The sequence below is a fragment of the Taudactylus pleione genome, unplaced genomic scaffold (genome assembly GCF_031769625.1).
Source record: "Taudactylus pleione unplaced genomic scaffold, aTauple2 ptg000130l, whole genome shotgun sequence".
Classification (NCBI taxonomy): Eukaryota; Metazoa; Chordata; class Amphibia; order Anura; family Myobatrachidae; genus Taudactylus; species Taudactylus pleione.
The window spans coordinates 595,844-613,815 of NW_028284532.1; the positions used below are offsets into that span (position 1 = coordinate 595,844).

The 17,972-nt window shown below is 47.6% G+C and overlaps 1 protein-coding gene and 1 non-coding gene across 6 annotated transcripts in view; one reads left to right on the top strand and one right to left on the bottom strand.

Moving 5' to 3' along the window:
- Positions 1 to 4,437: 4,437 nt before the first annotated feature.
- TRNAS-CGA (transfer RNA serine (anticodon CGA)) lies at positions 4,438 to 4,519 on the bottom strand. Its single transcript has one exon. It is a non-coding gene; the product is annotated as a tRNA-Ser (tRNA).
- A 323-nt stretch (positions 4,520 to 4,842) lies between these two features.
- Positions 4,843 to 17,972, top strand: part of SMARCC2 (SWI/SNF related BAF chromatin remodeling complex subunit C2) — a 116,590-nt gene continuing 103,460 nt past the window's right edge. For 4 of the 5 annotated variants that reach the window (XM_088473049.1, XM_088473052.1, XM_088473053.1 and 1 more), the window contains exons 1-4: positions 4,843 to 5,017; positions 9,970 to 10,089; positions 10,789 to 10,874; positions 13,892 to 13,973. In XM_088473049.1, coding sequence (XP_088329175.1) covers positions 4,907 to 5,017; positions 9,970 to 10,089; positions 10,789 to 10,874; positions 13,892 to 13,973 — 399 coding nt within the window. In that variant the 5' untranslated portion in view covers positions 4,843 to 4,906. The remainder of the gene's footprint in view (positions 5,018 to 9,969; positions 10,090 to 10,788; positions 10,875 to 13,891; positions 13,974 to 17,972) is intronic. The other variant, XM_088473050.1, reaches the window with a different exon arrangement.

The window sequence follows — 17,972 nt, forward strand, 5'->3', positions numbered from 1 at the left end:
CCTGACTACTGTCACTTCCATGGACTGCTTGTTGCATACTTATGATGCTACTCTTACATTTTTGCGCTGTTCCTGACTACAAGAGGTTCATATCAAAACTATTAATAGAGCATATATCTCGCAGGAGGCTTTATGGTGCAAGGGGAGACGGGTGACTGCTTAAAATGTAGGCGCCCGAATGCTACTTTTTTTTATAATTTCTGGACATGCCCTAAGATCGTAAAGTTCTGCGGTAAGGTAATGATCTTTATTAACTCTATTTTTCACCTAAAACTTTAAAGTGATCCACTGGCCTTATTATGTGCTAATTTCAGAAACTGGGATTTGGGCCCTGATAAATCTCGCATAGTCCCATTACTGACTGTCATTGTCACCGTAGCTAAAAAAGTCATTATATGTGCTTGGACCTCCCCTTCCCCTCCCTTTTTGGGAACGGTTAAATCTATTATGCTCCAGACCCCAGTCTATTATGATAGACAAACAGTTTTCCCTGCGCTGGAAGCAGGGGTTACATCCTTTTATAAAAAATGGGGTGCATATATTGAATCACTCGACTCCCCTACACAAGCTCAGATTTTGAAGGTGTTTGAGACTACCTCATGGTATTTACACAGACAGTTATCTTGATACGGAAATTCATATGTATAGTATTTCCTTTTGATCAATTGTAAACCTGGATGTTCCTATATATAGTATGTATGCTCAGGGGACATGCTCTGTATATCACCCTGATATTGACCACATATTCTCTCTTCATTGAATCTACTGCATCGCTGCCTTTCTCTCTCTCTTCCTCCACCTCCCCTCCTTTTTTTATAATATTTGTATTTTTTGCTGTTATTTTTGTGTTTTGATCCAGATAGCCATATGTATTGTTTTACTTTTATTTGGATATTATAATATTGTTCATGGGCTATTTTTGCAGTGTTATAAAAATTGTTATTCGAACTGGGACTATGGGCCTGATTCAGAGCCGTTCGCTATTTGCGGTCGTTCGTTTAAAAACAAGGGGTGGCTATTCAAATGAACCGTACGCACATTGCAGTCTGTTCACACCTCTAAGTCTGAACGAGCGAGCAAAACATACGCTCGTTTATTTGTTAAAAACGCCCCCTGGCCGCTCGCACCATACGTCATGTCCGCTATTTATTAGATTAATCGAGTACATCGACCAGTGTATGAACTGCTCGCTATTCTTGTGGTTGGTGTTTGCTACCACAAATTTGCGAGCAGTTCTGGCTCTAAAATAACCAAGTGACGTGGTCACTGACGCTGCTGTTTTAAATATACACACCCATAAAACGCCCGTTTTGACCTTTAAGCACGCCTGCGTTCGGATCTCCACTCCCCATTTTCAAGCACCTTCCCCTGTTACCACCCACATACGCCTCATTCTGTCACTCAAAATAGCAGGCACTCGCTATATAGCGTACAAACGATTTTCGGCCGCACTGACTGGTTCGCGCATGCGTACTAAAAACCGTACGCATGCGCAGATGTGCAAACATCGCTCGGAACGAGCGTACTGCCGCTAACGAGCGGCTCTGAATGAGGGCCTATATTTCTACTTCCCTAATGTATGTTTAGCGGCTGAATCTATACATCAGTTTGCTATATACCAGTTTGCTTTATATAACTATTGCACATTGTGATTTACTGTTATTGATATCTGCCTGTAACATTTTCTATTTTTTCTGTCACTTGATTTTTGAAAATCCAAAATAAACAGATCTTTAAAAAAAAAAAAAAAAAAAAAGCAAAGGTTTCACTATCTCAGTCATGCTAAAAATATTCCGTATTTCGGAATATTTGAATATGGGAGACTCAACCTGTAATTAATAATAAAATATGTTACAACTTTAATTAGATGTGAAACAACATATACATATGATCTTTATAATAAGGATGGCTCTCGGAAGAAAGCATGCAATGGTTCCTGGGTTTGTTATCACATAAACCCTATCGATGGTGTATTACCAGGGTCGGCCATCACCTATTCGGTGACCTAGGTAAGGTTTTAGCTGGTCTTTCCCCAGAAATAGATGCCACCTCAAAGCAGTGTCGCACTAACATCGTACTCTGGGTGAAGGGAAAGATTTTAGCTGGAGTCCCTTAAATTGCGGTTGCGACTAGATACCATTCAGTATAAAGACCCTGACATCATCATTTACTATTCACATGGACATGTATTGGGAATAGTAACATGTGGCGAGCGAAGCGAGCCACCATTCCTGAAGCGCGGCGAGCGAAGCAAGCCCGTAGGGTTACAAGTTTCTACTGTGGGTGGCCAGATACTAGATTTGGGACAAAATAACACCGCTCTCAGAGCATGGAACTGCAGTTCTGCCCTCACTCAATGTCTCATCCTGGTCCTTTTGCTGAAGGGGATCCTAGGACCAGGGCCGAAACTAGGGTTTTTGTCACCCGGGGCAAGACAGTAATTTGGCTCCAACCCCCCCCCCGGTAATTCCCCCATAGTAATGCCCCCTGCAGCAGCACCCCCATAGTAATGCCCCCTTCAGCAGTGCACCTATAGTAATGCCCCTGTAGTGCCCATATGGTGATGCCCCTGTAGTGACCAAATAGTAATGCCCCCTAGTAATGCCCCTGTAGAGCCCCCTGGTAATGCCACCTGTAGTTCCCCCTGTAGAGCCCCCTGGTGATGTCCCTGTAGTGCCCCCTGGTAATGCCCCTGTAGGTAATGCCACTGTAGTCCGCCTGTAGTGCCCCCGTAGTGCCACATACACACACAAAAAAAAATACTTACCTTAAACCCCGGTCCTGTGACTGCCGCCGTCGGGTCCGTCCGGCTGCTCCTCGGAACTATGGAAGAGACATCATTATGTCTCTCCCATAGTGCCTGTGGGGAAAGCCAGAAGCTGGAGTTCACGAGAGAACTCCAGCCTCCGGCTAGCACTGCGCTGCAGAGTAGGAGCCGGGTGCCCGCTGGTAATAACATCTCAGCGGCGCCGGGCTGGTGGACACTGGTGCCCTAGTTGCGGCCCTGCTAGGACCGACCCTTAAATTGCAGCCAGTTTCACATATCGGTATATTAATGATACAAATTTTACACAGCCCCTTCTCCTCCTGTCTCCACCGCTCCCTCCTCCAGGCCACACACCTCCTCTTCCCGACCCACCTACTTTCTCCACCAGGCCCCTTGTATCCTCCTGCCTGCAAAGTTGTGATGTCTGGCCAGACATCTGGGCCCTCAGTCAGAGTCGGTCGTAGGCGGCCGCTCGGTCGTACGCCTAACAACCGCGAAACTGAAAAAGGAAGCAATCGCTCGGCCGGTCGCAACCAAAGTGACCCCCATACGTGAACAATGCACCTCCTCTAGCTAGCGAGTGATAGCAGCTAGCTATCGAGTCAGTCGTTGTCAGTCGCTGTATGTTAATTTTCTTCTGATCGTTGCGGCCGCTTGTGTTGTGTGCAAATTACACCAAAAATGTACAAAAAACCGCATAGAATAAGCCATCCCCATGAAATGTATTTATTCTAGTATTCGCTAATGCAAATGCAACTCAATCAATTACAAGCCAATTAGCAGTGTTATTAGCAACAACAAACGATTACTAGCTGTTTGCATTGTGTGGCACAAAATAGAAACATCAAACATAACATCAATCACATTTGATAGTATCGATTGTACTCTGGGGCTTGAGAGAGCACATACCCAACCTCAAGCTGTACGGTCAGCCAGGCCTCTAACCTGCTTGCAGAGTGACGTTTTACTACTTCCAGCCTTCTATGTCGGTCGTAGCAGGAAATTTATGTACGCCCCTGAAACGCCCTGAAAACGGTGAGGAACGCCTGCGTTTTTAGACCACCACCCCCGTCAACACCCACAAACGGCCTTTCATGTCAATCAACTCTCGTAAGCTGTACGATCGACAGTATTTTGGATCGCAAGGTCTCGTACGCACATGCGCACAACTAACCATACACATGCGTGGTTTGGAAACATCGGATGCGTACGACCGAGCGGCCGCTTACAGCCGACTCTAAATGAGGTCCATTGTGCGGCCGATTGGTAAGTGTGTATATCTTACCAAATCAGCTGCTTGGTTGGCGCGACAGCTGGTCAGCCGTTTTGTCTTTTAAGTGAGTTCCCAGCATCAGGGATGATCTTTAATTTATAATACCTATTCCTAGAGATCACTTGGCCTATAGTAAAGATGTTCAGCTTTTACTTTCTTCATTTATTTTTCTTATGCGCACACATACTTTAATAAATTGTCATTTGTTTTCCAGCCAAATGATGCCCAAAATGTGACCTACTGTAGGTGTGTACTGGTGTGGCCAGCTTCTGCAGAAACACACGAACACCCTAACACTGGGTAATGACAGGCTTACGTAACTATTCAGTCTACAGTCATAAATATGTAATTAAGCAGCGAAATATTAAAATCTCACCATCCTGCAAAATATATCACCCGTCACGAACAGGATTCGAACCTGTGCGGGGAAACCCCATTGGATTTCGAGTCCAACGCCTTAACCACTCGGCCACCGTGACTGTCAGCCAACCGCCGGCCGCTGCACCCTGATACAGCTGGAAACGCCTCCTGCTCTGCCTCAGCTCATTGGTGCAGAGCCCGGCGCAGATTAACCTGCTCGATGCTGTACAACAACGTTAGCACTGTACAAGGTGTACTTGTAGTGGACGCATTGTGTAACATTGTGTGTGAGTACAGTGAATGTACACCGATGCTCCCAGACATGCTCTCCTGTGTGGCGGCCCCCGCACACCAACATTAGGTCGTCGCCGGGAATGCTCTCTGCTGCAGTTCCATGTACGATCACTAGGTGGTGCCCTGTCTGCATGATCCTCAGGGCTGCTGTTTGCTTCGCGGCCGGTAGATGTCGCCTTGCTGCTGCTGGAAATAGTGCCGGGCGGTAGAAGATGGCGGTGCGGAAGAAGGACGGCGGCCCGAACGTGAAATATTACGAGTCCTCTGACACCATTTCTCAGTTCGACAACGTGCGGCTATGGTTGGGGAAAAACTACAAGAAGGTACCAGAAGGAGAACCTTAGTGTCCCGAAGAGAACAGCGGTGTATTCCGCTAATCCGTTCACCTAGAACAAAGAGCCGGGCCCGGCCAAGGGGTGGGGGAGACACGGCACCGGGGACAGACGGAGAGGGCCCGGGATGAGGTCCCGGCTGCTCCTGTCCTCGGTAGTATGCACAGGCAGCGCTCCTCTGTGCTGCAGGCTGAATGTGACGTCCGGGCCTGGGCAGCGCTGCAGCTGTGTTCGGCCTACAGGCATCCAGATGTCGGGTAACAGCCCCATCATGTAACCCCAGAGGGGCCCATGGGTCCTACTGACGTCTATGACTGCCTAGCAGCACACCCCTTAGATGTCATAGTGACCCTATATACTGAGCACAAATCAGGGCAGCTGCAGTGACTGCTGAGGAATGTGCCCAGATAATCCCATTCACAGGTCTCATGTGTACACTGTCACAGCCCCATGCTGTCACCCTGACCCCCACCCAGTCTCCCATGTGTCTGCTGTCCCAGCACTAATCCCATCGCTGTGCCCCATGCTGTCACCCTGACCCCCAGCCTCCCATGTGTCTCCTGTCACAGCACTAATCCCATCGCTGTGCCCCATGATGTCACCCTGACCCCCAGCCTCCCATGTGTCTGCTGTCACAGCACTAATCCCATCGCTGTGCCCCATGTTGTCACCCTGACTCCCAGCCTCCCATGTGTCCGCTGTAACAGCACTAATGCCATCGCTGTGCCCCATGTTGTCACCCTGACTCCCAGCCTCCCATGTGTCCGCTGTAACAGCACTAATGCCGTCGCTGTGCCCCATGCTGTCACCCTGATCCCCTCTCCCATGTCTGCTGTCACAGCACTAATCCCATCGCTGTGCCCCATGCTGTCACCCTGACCCCCAGCCTCCCATGTGTCCGCTGTCCCAGCACTAATGCCATCGCTGTGCCCCATGATGTCACCCTGACCCCCAGCCTCCCATGTGTCCGCTGTCACAGCACTAATGCCATCGCTGTGCCCCATGCTGTCACCCTGACCCCCAGCCTCCCATGTGTCCGCTGTCACAGCACTAATGCCATCGCTGTGCCCATGCTGTCACCCTGACCCCCTCTCCTATGTGTACGCTGTCACAGCACTAATGCCATCGCTGTGCCCCACGCTGTCACCCTGACCCCCAGCCTCCCATGTGTCCGCTGTCACAGCACTAATCCCATCGCTGTGCCCCATGCTGTCACCCTGATCCCCTCTCCTATGTGTACGCTGTCACAGCACTAATGCCATCGCTGTGCCCCATGCTGTCACCCTGACCCCCAGCCTCCCATGTGTCTGCTGTCATAGCACTAATGCCATCGCTGTGCCCCATGCTGTCACCCTGATCCCCTCTTCTATGTGTATGCTGTCACAGCACTAATGCCATCGCTGTGCCCCATGCTGTCACCCTGACCCCCAGCCTCCCATGTGTCTGCTGTCACAGCACTAATCCCATCGCTGTGCCCCATGCTGTCACCCTGACCCCCTCTCCTATGTGTACGCTGTCACAGCACTAATGCCATCGCTGTGCCCCATGCTGTCACCCTGACCCCCTCTCCTATGTGTACACTATCACAGCACTAATGCCATCGCTTTGCCCCATGCTGTCACCCTGACCCCCAGCCTCCCATGTGTCCGCTGTCACAGCACTAATGCCATCGCTGTGCCCCATGCTGTCACCCTGAACCCCTCTCCTATGTGTACGCTGTCACAGCACTAATGCCATCACTGTGCCCCATGCTGTCACCCTGACCCCCTCTCCTATGTGTACACTGTCACAGCACTAATCCTATAACTATGCCTCATGCTGCCTCTATACATAGCTCAGCTGCCAGGCCCCTGGAAAATCACCACAGATGGCAGCTGTCCTTACATATCCCGACACTGGTCTTCACGCTTAACCTGACACTGGTCCCACACTGGCAAACACCACTCCTATAACCTACATAATACAGTATGTGTTCCCCACTTCTCTATAATATTATTTCTTCTTGTATGGGCCTGAACAGTCAGATGTGTTGACCAAATGCCTTGGTGTGCATAGTAAGTGCTTACTGATTATAATGCCTAGTGTGTAACGTTGTACAATAATATACATGTGTTATACAATTGTGACCTATACAACCAGTCTATCTACTGTCCCTTAAAAAAAAACTCTCACTGTTAATGGCTTGGTTTATTGTATTTATGTTCACCTCTCTTACTATTGGATAAGAGGAGAGCTATTTCTGCAGACCAGCGTGAGACAGTGGCCATGACCTAGACCGCATGGAGTAAAAGGAGCAAATTGGATTGCAATGTTTACAGGCTGGTGTATGGCAGAACACGTGTTTGTGTGATTATAATCCTCAGTTACCTTTGACCTAGAGTAGAGTGAGTCAACTGAATGCATCCCAGCAGCTGCTCACGGCAAACACATCCACGTCTTTCTAATCATTATGGAATGATTGTACTGAGGGTTCCTATGAAAACTGAACAGAAGTAAGCTACAGTAATCTCCTACCAGCTATAACCACAGTACCGTTTTGTCAGGCAAACAAAATACACTACCGTTCAAAAGTTTGGTGTCACCCAGACAATTTCGTGTTTTACATGAAAACTGACTTTTATTTATCAAATGAGTTGCAAAATGAATAGAACATATAGTCAAGACATTTGCAAGGTTAGAAATAATGATTTTTATTTGAAATAATAATTTTGTCCTTCAAACTTTGCTTTCGTCAGAATGTTCCTTTTGCAGCAATTACAGCATTGCAGACCTTTGGCATTCTAGCTGTTAATTTGTTGAGGTAATCTGAAGAAATGTCACCCCACGCTTCCTGAAGCACCTCCCACAAGTTGGATTGGCTTGATGGGCACTTCTTGTATACCATATGGTCAAGCTGCTCCCACAACAGCTCAATGGGATTGAGATATGGTGACTGCACTGGCCACTCCATTACAGACAGAATACCAGCTGCCTGCTTCTTCCATAAATAGTTTTTGCATAATTTCGAAGTGTGCTTTGGGTCATTGTCCTGTTGGAGGAGGAAATTGGCTCCAATCAAGCGCTGTCCACAGGGTATGGCATTGCAAAATGGAGTGATAGCCTTCCTTATTCAAAATCTTTTACCTTGTACAAATCTCCCACTTTACCAGCACCAAAGCAGCCCCAGACCATCACATTACCTCCACCATGCTTGACAGATGGTGTCAGGCACTAAATGTTCTTCTGTGTGATCCAAACACCTCAAACTTCGATTCGTCTGTCCATAACACTTTTTTTCAATCTTCCTCTGTCCAATGTCTGTGTTCTTTTGCCCAAATTAATATTTTCCTTTTATTGGTCAGTCTCAGATATGGCTTTTTCTTTGCCACTCTGCCTAGAAGGCCAGCATCCCGGTGTTACCTCTTCACTGTAGACGTTGACACTGGCGTATTGCGGGTACTATTTAATGAAGCTGCCAGTTGAGGACTTGTGAGGTGTCTATTTCTCAAACTAGAGACTCTAATGTACTTGTCGTCTTGTACAGTTGTGCACCGGGGCCTCCGACTTCTCTTTTTACTCTGGTTAGAGCCTCTTTGTGCTGTTCTCTGAAGGGAGTAGTACACACTGTTGTAGGAAATGTTCAGTTTCTTGGCAATTTCTCGCATGGAATAGCCTTCATTTCTAAGAATAGACTGTCGAGTTACACCTGACAGTTTTCTTTTTCTGGCCATTTGGAGAGTATAATCGAACCCACAAATGTGATGCTCCAGATACTCAACTAGCTCAAAGGAAGGCCAGTTTTATAGCTTTTCTAACTAGCAAACCCGTTTTCTAATCATCCATTAGTCTTCTAACGCGCTTGGCAAACACAATGTACCATTAGAACACTGGAGTGATGGTTGCTGGAAATGGGCCTCTATACACCTATGTAGATATTCCTTTAAAAACCAGACGTTAGCAGCTAGTATAGTCATTTACCACATTAACAATGTATACAGTGTATTTCTGATTAATGTTTTCTTCATTGAAAAAAATAGTGCTTTTCTTTCAAAAATAAAGACATTTCTAAGTGACCCCAAACTTTTGAACGGTAGTGTATGTATTTCATTCTGCCGGTGTTTATGTCAAATTAGGATTTTCAATTTTCAGACAAGTGACATATATTCAATATATTAGACCAAAAATACTTGGGAGCTTTCGTTTGGAACACCCAGTGATGCTTTGGCTTCCTGCAGACTAATGGCGTTTAGTTTGGTTGCAGCGGGTAATGCGTATTGCTAATTAGTTTTGGGGCTGTCTGGCTTGCCCACCTTCCAGTTATTGCAGCTAACACCTGCCTTATCTGCAGATTTTAGCTGCAATCATTTTAAAGGCAAAACCAGCCTGTTTTTGCCTTTTAAATTATTGTTGCATTATAAATACGAGCGAACCCCCCGGAATCGTGCCCGTGCTGGCATCTCACAGGCTATTTCATAATTCCCATAGTGTTCAATGCTGCTATTGAATGTTTTATTTTTTGCAATGATCAATATGAATGGGGCCTGTGCTATTATTGCAGCATGCACACCCTCAGTGGAACTGTATTTTAAATAGATACAAAGCCAGAAAACTGCCACTTGCATTCAGAGTAAAGGGTGCTTCTGCTGGCACAATAATGAAATAAAAATACAGTTCCTGGATGGATATATATATATATATATTAGTTGTAGTTTGTAAGTTATGTAATTATGAAATCCCTTTAATACAAATGTCTATGGAGATGGCAGCAAGTTAGCTGCCACAAGTTTTTTTTTTATATATATATTAAAATAATCCATATTGTTTCAAGACTGGCTCTGTTAAACTGCAAATCAAGTTAGGCTAGTTACTCTAGTACATTTAATGCTGATTGGTTTTACTTAAATAATCAATGCTTGATTGACATTACAAAACCAGATGTTAGTAAATCAATTGTGTTGTTACAGTACATTCAGGCCGAGCCTCCTACTAACAAGTCTCTGTCCAGCCTGGTGGTCCAACTCTTGCAGTTCCAAGAAGAGGTGTTTGGAAAACATGTCAGCAATGCACCGCTCACTAAATTGCCGGTAAGTACAGTTTTCTTTCCATATCAACTATTGCCTTGGGTAAAGATAAATGGATATCTAAAATGTCGTATTTCTCTGATGACAGGGCAAACTTTCATGGGGAGGTGCTTAAAGGTGCCTACACACTTGGCGATATTTTACCCGATCTGGCCGATTCCGACGCATCGAAACGACAGATCGTGTAAAATATGCTCAAATCGTGAGTCCCCACTCACGATGCGACGCGTGTCCCCGCTGGTCGCACATCGCATCGTCAGATCTGCCGTGCTGTAGGGCAGATCTGAAAATCTGGAACACGATGCACTGAAAAAAAAGAAAGGATACACGATGTATCGTTTGTACATACACCAAATCGTGTGCCAGATCGTGAGCAGGACTGCCGGGGGAGTTTCAAGGGAAATCGTACACGTCGTCGGATCGGCAGCACATCGCCAAGTGTGTAGGCGCCTTAAGGGATAGGGAGATTTTTCTGTCCCCTAGTGACAATATGCTGATAAGCAATACTCTGCAGGAGAATTAATCGCTGAGAACTCTATTTATCTAGCCACTCTTCTACTCAATGCTTTATCCACTGAGAATTGCTCTCTCGTTGTAGTTCATCATTATGGGTTAAAGGTTTTCCTCAGGTGTGGTGTATATATATTTATCTCCTACTAGAAACAAGCACATTTTCATTGTTCTACATCCTCTGCTTTGCAGATGAAATGCTTTCTGGATTTCAAGGTTGGGGGAGCGCTGTGTCATATACTCGCTGCTGCTTACAAATTCAAAAGTGACCAGGGATGGTGAGAGACATTCTTTTTATTCATGTTATATCAAACTTGATTCTCTATAATTTTCATATAATTTTAAAAGAAAAGTAGCAGGTCTGTAAATGGATAATTGGCTCCATTTTAAATGCACAGTACATTGTAGTCTATTGCTGACACTTTCTTCCTTGTTCCTGGGATGGACCTCGCTGATTTGTGTTCTGGAATTATAGTTGGAACAATGTACAGTGTCTGTATGTCAGTCTGTCAAGAGGGCATATTTGAATATACATATTAAGCACTTTGGGGGTAATTCAATTATTTTTTGGGGACGATATTTAATTATTGTGCTTTTTGCACCCAAAAGCAACAGGTTTAGCTGTGTAGAGAGTCTAAACCCGTCTAAAGTCCTGGTTAGGGCGCTCAAAACACGGACTTTTCGCACATTTCTGCCCGCCACCTCAGTAGGCTGTGAGTAGAAATGTCGGTGCCCGATTGCAGTAACAAGTGAATTGCTCCGTCGGGAACCCCAAAAACAATAAAATTTGTCCCTTAGGGGATGATGCCGAGTTGGTTGCAAAATTGCCACAAATTCTGACATTTTTGTGCAGAATATTATTTTTGTGTATTCTGAAAACAGCTGTACACTTACCTGCTATGTCCGGATTGCATGGCTCATATGAGCCTAGTTTGCTCACTTTTACCAGTGCAAAAGAGACGCTTCCTAGCAGGTGTATATATCACAATTGCTGTTCTGAGTAAGATGAGTTTGGTTGAATGCTGCCCTACTGGGCTTTGCCTATGTGAGAAGGCCTCTTCACACCCCTCTGGTTGTAAAGACTGTTGCGACCATAATGTGCCCACATCAGCAGTCGTTCATTTGTGTCAATTCGCTACTGTGCATGCGCAGTGTAAAAAGCAAAATACGCCTCACCTGCCGCGGAGTGCTCACTCAGCATCGGCCCCATAATGTCTTTTCCTCAAGCTGGTTACACAGATGTTATGTGTGTTGTTGTTGTAGGAAACTGACCATGCTGTGTTTCTGCATATAACATGTTCTGTGATTCATTGCCATGAAATTCTTGTTACAAATGTATGTGATACCATATATTATATGAGCTCGGCAATCCATGTACTGCGATGTACTTCTATTCATATAGCACTGTGAAAAATCCACTGCATTGAGGAGATGAGAAATGGCTGGGTATTTTTTGCTGGAAGAGAAAAAGCTTATTTATCCATGTGATGTGTAGTGTGGGATGAAATGACAATTGATGTCTTGTATATGGCAGTTTTATTGTTAAATGACTCCTGGTATTACCAGGCTGCCTCTATGGCCACAAATCCCCAGCTACAGTCAGGTCCATAAATATTGGGACATTGACAGAATTTTCAGATTTTTGCCTCTATTCATCACCACAATGGTTTTGAAATGAAACAAACAAGATGTGCTTTAACTGCAGACTTTCAGATTTAATTTGAGGGTAATTACATCCAAATCGGGTGAACGGTGTAGGAATTACAACAGTTTCAATATGTGCCTCCCACTTTTTAAGGGACCAAAAGTAATGGGACTATCAACTCAAAAGCTATTTCATGGACAGGTGTGAGCTATTCCCTCGTTATTTCATTATCAATTAAGCAGGTAAAAGGTCTGGAGTTGATTCTAAGTGACATTTGCATTTGGAATCAGTTGCTATCAACTCTCAATATGAGATCCAAAGAGCTGTCAGTATCAGTGAAGCAAGCCATCATTAGGCTGAAAAATCAAAACAAACCCATCAGAGAGATAGCAAAAAAATTAGGTGTGGCCAAATCAACTGTTTGGAACAGTCTTAAAAAGAAAGAATGCACCGGAGAGCTCAGCAACACCAAAAGACCCGGAAGACGACGGAAAACAACTGTGGTGGATAACAAAAGAATTATTTCCCTGGTGAAGAAAAACCCCTTCACAACAGTTGGCCAAATCAAGAACACTCTCCAGGAGGTAGATGTATATGTGTCAAAGTCAACAATCAAGAGAAGACTTCACAAGAGTCAATATAGAGGGTTCACCACAAGATGCAAACCATTGGTGAGCCACAAAAACAGGAAAACCAGATTAGAGTTTGCCAAACAACATCTAAAAAAGCCATTACAGTTCTGGAACAATATCCTATGGACAGATGAGACAAAGATCAACTTGTACCAGAGTGATGGGAAGAGAAGGAAAGGAACTGCTCATGATCCAAAACATACCACCCCATCAGTGAAGCATGGTGGTGGTAGTGTCATGGCGTGGGCATGTATGGCTGCCAATGGAACTGGTTCCCTTGTATTTATTGATGATGTGACTGCTGACAAAAGCAGCAGAATGAATTCTGAAGTGTTTCGGGCAATATTATATGCTCGTATTCAGTCAAATACTTCAGAACTCATTGGACGGTGCTTCACAGTGCAGATGGACAATGACCCGAAGCATACTGCATAAGCAACCAAGGAGTTTTTTAAGGATAAAAAGTGGAATGTTATGCAATGGCCAAGTCAATCCCCTGACCTGAATCCGATTGAGCATGCATTTCACTTGATGAAGACAAAACTGAAGGGAAAATGCCCCAAGAATAAGCAGGAACTGAAGACATTTGCAGTAGAGGCCTGACAGAGCATCACCAGGGATGAAACCCGGCGTCTGGTGATGTCTATGCGTTCCAGACTTCAGGCTGTAATTGCCTGCAAAGGATTTTCAACAAAGTATTAAAAAGTGAAAATTAGATTTAGGATTGTTTAGTTTGTCCCATTACTTTTGGCCCCTTTAAAAAGTGGGAGGCACATATAGAAACCGTTGTAATTCCTACACCGTTCACCTGATTTGGATGTAATTACCCTCAAATTAAATCTGAAAGTCTGCAGTTAAATCATATCTTGTTTGTTTAATTTCAAAGCCATTGTGGTGGTGAATAGAGGCCAAAATATGAAAATTCTGTCAATGTCCCAATATTTATGGACCTGACTATGTGTCTGCAGTTATAAGGGTAACTTTCTTATCTCTAATTTCATCTTTATATTCCCTGTAGGCGTAGGTTCGATTTCCAGAACCCATCACGAATGGATCGTAATGTGGAAATGTTCATGAACATAGAAAAGTCCCTGGTGCAGGTAATCTCTCTAATTTCTTCTAGTACAGCAGATAAAATGCTGTTTTCTTTAACCCAGCCCTCAGAAGAGAGACCATATCCAGCATGTGCTACTCCTGCTCTGTTATGAGTAAATACATGAAAGTCACTAAGCATTGCAGCTATTTGTTCCAAATCTCACTTCTGAATTGACCTTTCTACTTCAGGGTCCATAGGGTATCCACAGGATACCTTGGGGTATAGGTGTGACGTCAGTCGCTGGGCACCATAGAGTTAAGCTTTTCAGCCTCCCAGGATGCACTAGGGTCCCCCTCCTATACCCCGCCCCCGAGCCAAGGCACCTCAGTTTAGTTTGGTGCCCGGCCGGAGTCGGGTGCACCTGTTGGAGTGGGGGCTAGAAGAGCCCCTGAAGCTTTTTCTTCATGCAGCTGTGGCTGCACATCTGGATGAACAGCATGGACAGTCAGTCCTGACGTCCATGCTGTCTTCCCTACACCCCGCCGGTACCAGAACGCCGGTACTGATCCGGGGATGCTGGTGGGCATCTGGGGTCACAGCTAGCGGTGACCCCAGATGTTCCGGACCATGGCCGGATTCAAGGGGGACAGAGGTAAGCAGCGGGGTCCCGCGGTGGGTCCCCGCTGATCACATGGTCCTAAGTCCCCAGGCTGGGGGCTCCCTGGGGACTGGCTGCAGCGTGGAGCCAGGCGACCAACCTGCGCTTCCACTACCCCCTGGGACAGCGGACCGCAGCAGAGCGGTAGCGCTGCGGCGTCCCAGGGGTTAAATGCATGCCACGGGAGCGCGCCTTCCCTGTCTCACAGGCGGCGCCTCCCCCGCTGCACACAGCCCTCTCTGCACTGTGCTGGCTGGCCCTGTGTCAGCGCTCCTCCCCCAGGCCAGCCTCCTCTCTGCTCCTCGGCGGCCATCTTCTCCAACGCATGGTGAACGCTGCTGGAAGCACTGGACGGAAGCATCGTGGTCTGGGTCCCCCCGCATACCTCTCCTCCGCTGTGGTCAGGTCTGTGTATGCAGCGCTGTGTCCTACCAGGCCCTGTGTCTGTGTAGTTGAGTGATCAGCGCTGTTAGTGCAGGAATTGATTTTCTTTGCATTGTATGTGACTGTGCTAGCGCTGCCTGTAACTTTTCTTCTCTAAACTGTCAGCTTTATTACTGTCCCTGTTCTTTCTGCTAAGCCCTTGCGGTCCGGTGCTGCAGGGTGGTCTCTCGCCTATTTAATATATAATTGGTGAGAGGGGTCACATACGTGGTGCCATCATGTCTGAAAGTGATTTTCCCCTCCGGCTTTAGTGTACCACGTGTAAAGTATCGTTAGCGGAGGGGGAGGGTAGCGCGGAGGGCCTTTGCCGGCAGTGTTTGTCCATGGCGCGGCCTCTTACGGTTACAGCACCGGTACAGGAGCCGCCCTGGGCTTGTTTCGCTCAGGCGCTAACAGCTTTAGTGGGCCAGTTAGCTCCGCAGCCCGCGTTTACTCCGATGGGTTTGTCCCAGCAGTCTGTGGTGTCGTCACCCATGCAGGGTTTCCCACGACAATTGGTGGTACCCCACAGTCTCCCTATTTCCCCGCTCCCGGTTTCTCAGGAGCCAGCGTGGGTTAACTCCGTGACGAGTTCTGTACAGCACTTGTCGGATGTATTGCAAGGGGAGTCTGTGATGCGGCCTCATAAACGGCCGGTGGCGTCTCTGTCCGCTCCTTATGAGGATGACGAAGGGACGTCTGATGATGGGGAGATTCTGGATCCTTACGATCAGGAACCTCTCCATACTAAGGTCCAAAGTATATATTCCTGGACTTATTCGGGCGGTCCGCACAGCCTTGGTGATTGAGGACGAAGTTCTCCCAGCGGCTAAGTCTAAATATGCCTTTTTCAAAGATGTGAAGGGCGATGCCACAGTCTTTCCTCTTTCGGGTCAGTTGGTGGACCATTTAGAGGAGGCGTGGAAACAGCCTGGCAAAAGATACCAGCCGCAGAGACGCCTGGCGGTGGCTTATCCGTTCGCGGATAATTATTTTGCAAAGTGGGAATCCCCTCCACAGGTGGATTCTCACGTGACCCGTCTTGTCCGTAGTGCCACATTGCCGATGCCATCCATGTCCTCCCTTAAGGATGCTACGGACCGCAAGGTGGAAATCTGCCTGAAGTCCGCTTATTCCCTTGCGGGGGGGGGGCAGCACGGCTGGCTATGGCCATTTGCTGGGTTGCCAGAGCGATGGAGCGCTGGGCGGATTCATTAGAGGCTTCTTTTGATTCCGACTGTCCGGCCGAACAGGCGGAGTTGATTGGCAATCTCCGTGATTCGGCCACTTACATCAACGAGGCGGCTCTAGACATTAGTACTCTGGTGTCTAGAATTTCTTCAGCAGCGGTAGCTGCTCGTCGCACCTTGTGGCTGCGATCCTGGAAGGCGGACGCAGATTCCAAGAAGGTTCTGGAAGCCTTGCCGTTTACCAGAGCAGTTCTCTTCGGTCCGGATCTGGATAAGATTGTGGCCACGCTGGCGGCAGCCAAATCGGCTTGTCTCCCGTCGGCCGCTGCTCCTTCTGGTTCTGGACCATCGTCCTTTCGGTCATCTAGGGCCCAGGGCAGGCCCAAACCACAGTCGTTTCCTCGACATGCTGGTCCTAAGAAATCGGCCAAGCCCCGGAAGCAGGCATGGAGTACCAGACGTCCGGCCCCCAAGCCAGATGACAAGCCTGCGGCCTGACGGTCCGGGCCTCCCTTTGGGGGATCCCAGGGTGGGAGGCCGCCTGCTACAGTTCGCCCAGTGTTGGTCGACCACTACGACAGACACTTGGGTTCTGGAGGTGGTTTCCCACGGATACGCCCTCTCCTTCCGGGACACAGACCCCCGGCTCGATTCTTCACCACGGGTCTACCATCAGACCGGAACAAGGCTACGGAGCTGCGGAAGGTATTGCACACTATGCTCCAGGCTGGAGTTATAGTGCCTGTTCCATTCTCCCAGAGGGGCCAGGGTTTCTATTCAAATCTACTTTTGGTACAGAAACCCAATGGGTCATATCGTCCGATTCTCAACCTCAAAGCACTCAACAAGTCTTTGCGGGTCCCGAAGTTTCGGATGGAGACCCTACGGTCCATCATTCTGGCGCTGGAACCTGGGGACTACATGGTGTCATTGGACATACAGGACACTTACCTGCATGTCCCTATTCTTTTGCGCCATCAACAGTTCCTCCGGTTTGCAATCCGCAGCGACCACTTCCAGTTTCGGGCGTTACCTTTTGGCCTGGCGACAGCACCACGTGTTTTCACCAAGGTGATGGCGGTCATGGCGGCTTCTCAGCGGCTGCAGGGAGTCCGCATGTTGCCGTACTTGGACGACCTGTTATTGGTGGCAGGATCTCCAGAGCTCCTGTTACGCCACTTGGACCTGACCATTGCACTGCTGCAACGGCACGGCTGGCTAATCAACTGGCAGAAGTCCACTCTAATCCCGTCTCGGAGGATTCTGCATCTTGGAGCCTTATTGGACTCGGGACAGCAAAGGATCTTCGTGACGGAGGACAAGATCTCTGCTTTACAGTCAAGGGTGCGCAGTTGTCTGCACAGCCGCCGGGTGTCCTTACACTCGGCGATGAGGTTACTGGGCTCCATGGTGTCGGTGTTCGACATGGTGGAATACGCCCAGTTTCACTCCAGACCTCTGCAGCACCTGATCCTGTCCAAGTGGAACGGGCTGCCTCAGTCTCTGAAGTCCCAGACGATTGTGCTCACCCCGGAGGTTCGCCTATCCCTTGCGTGGTGGTTAAAGACGACCCACCTCAACAAGGGATGTCCGTTCTGGGTTCCAAATTGGGTCCTGTTGACAACGGACGCCAGTCTTCGGGGCTGGGGAGCAGTTTCGGGTCCACACTTGTTCCAGGGCAGGTGGACGCCGACAGAAGCGGAGCTTCCAATAAATATCTTGGAACTCCGTGCGGTCTTCAATGCTCTCCAGCAGGCACAGCGGTTTCTCCAGGGTCACCCGGTGCAGGTCC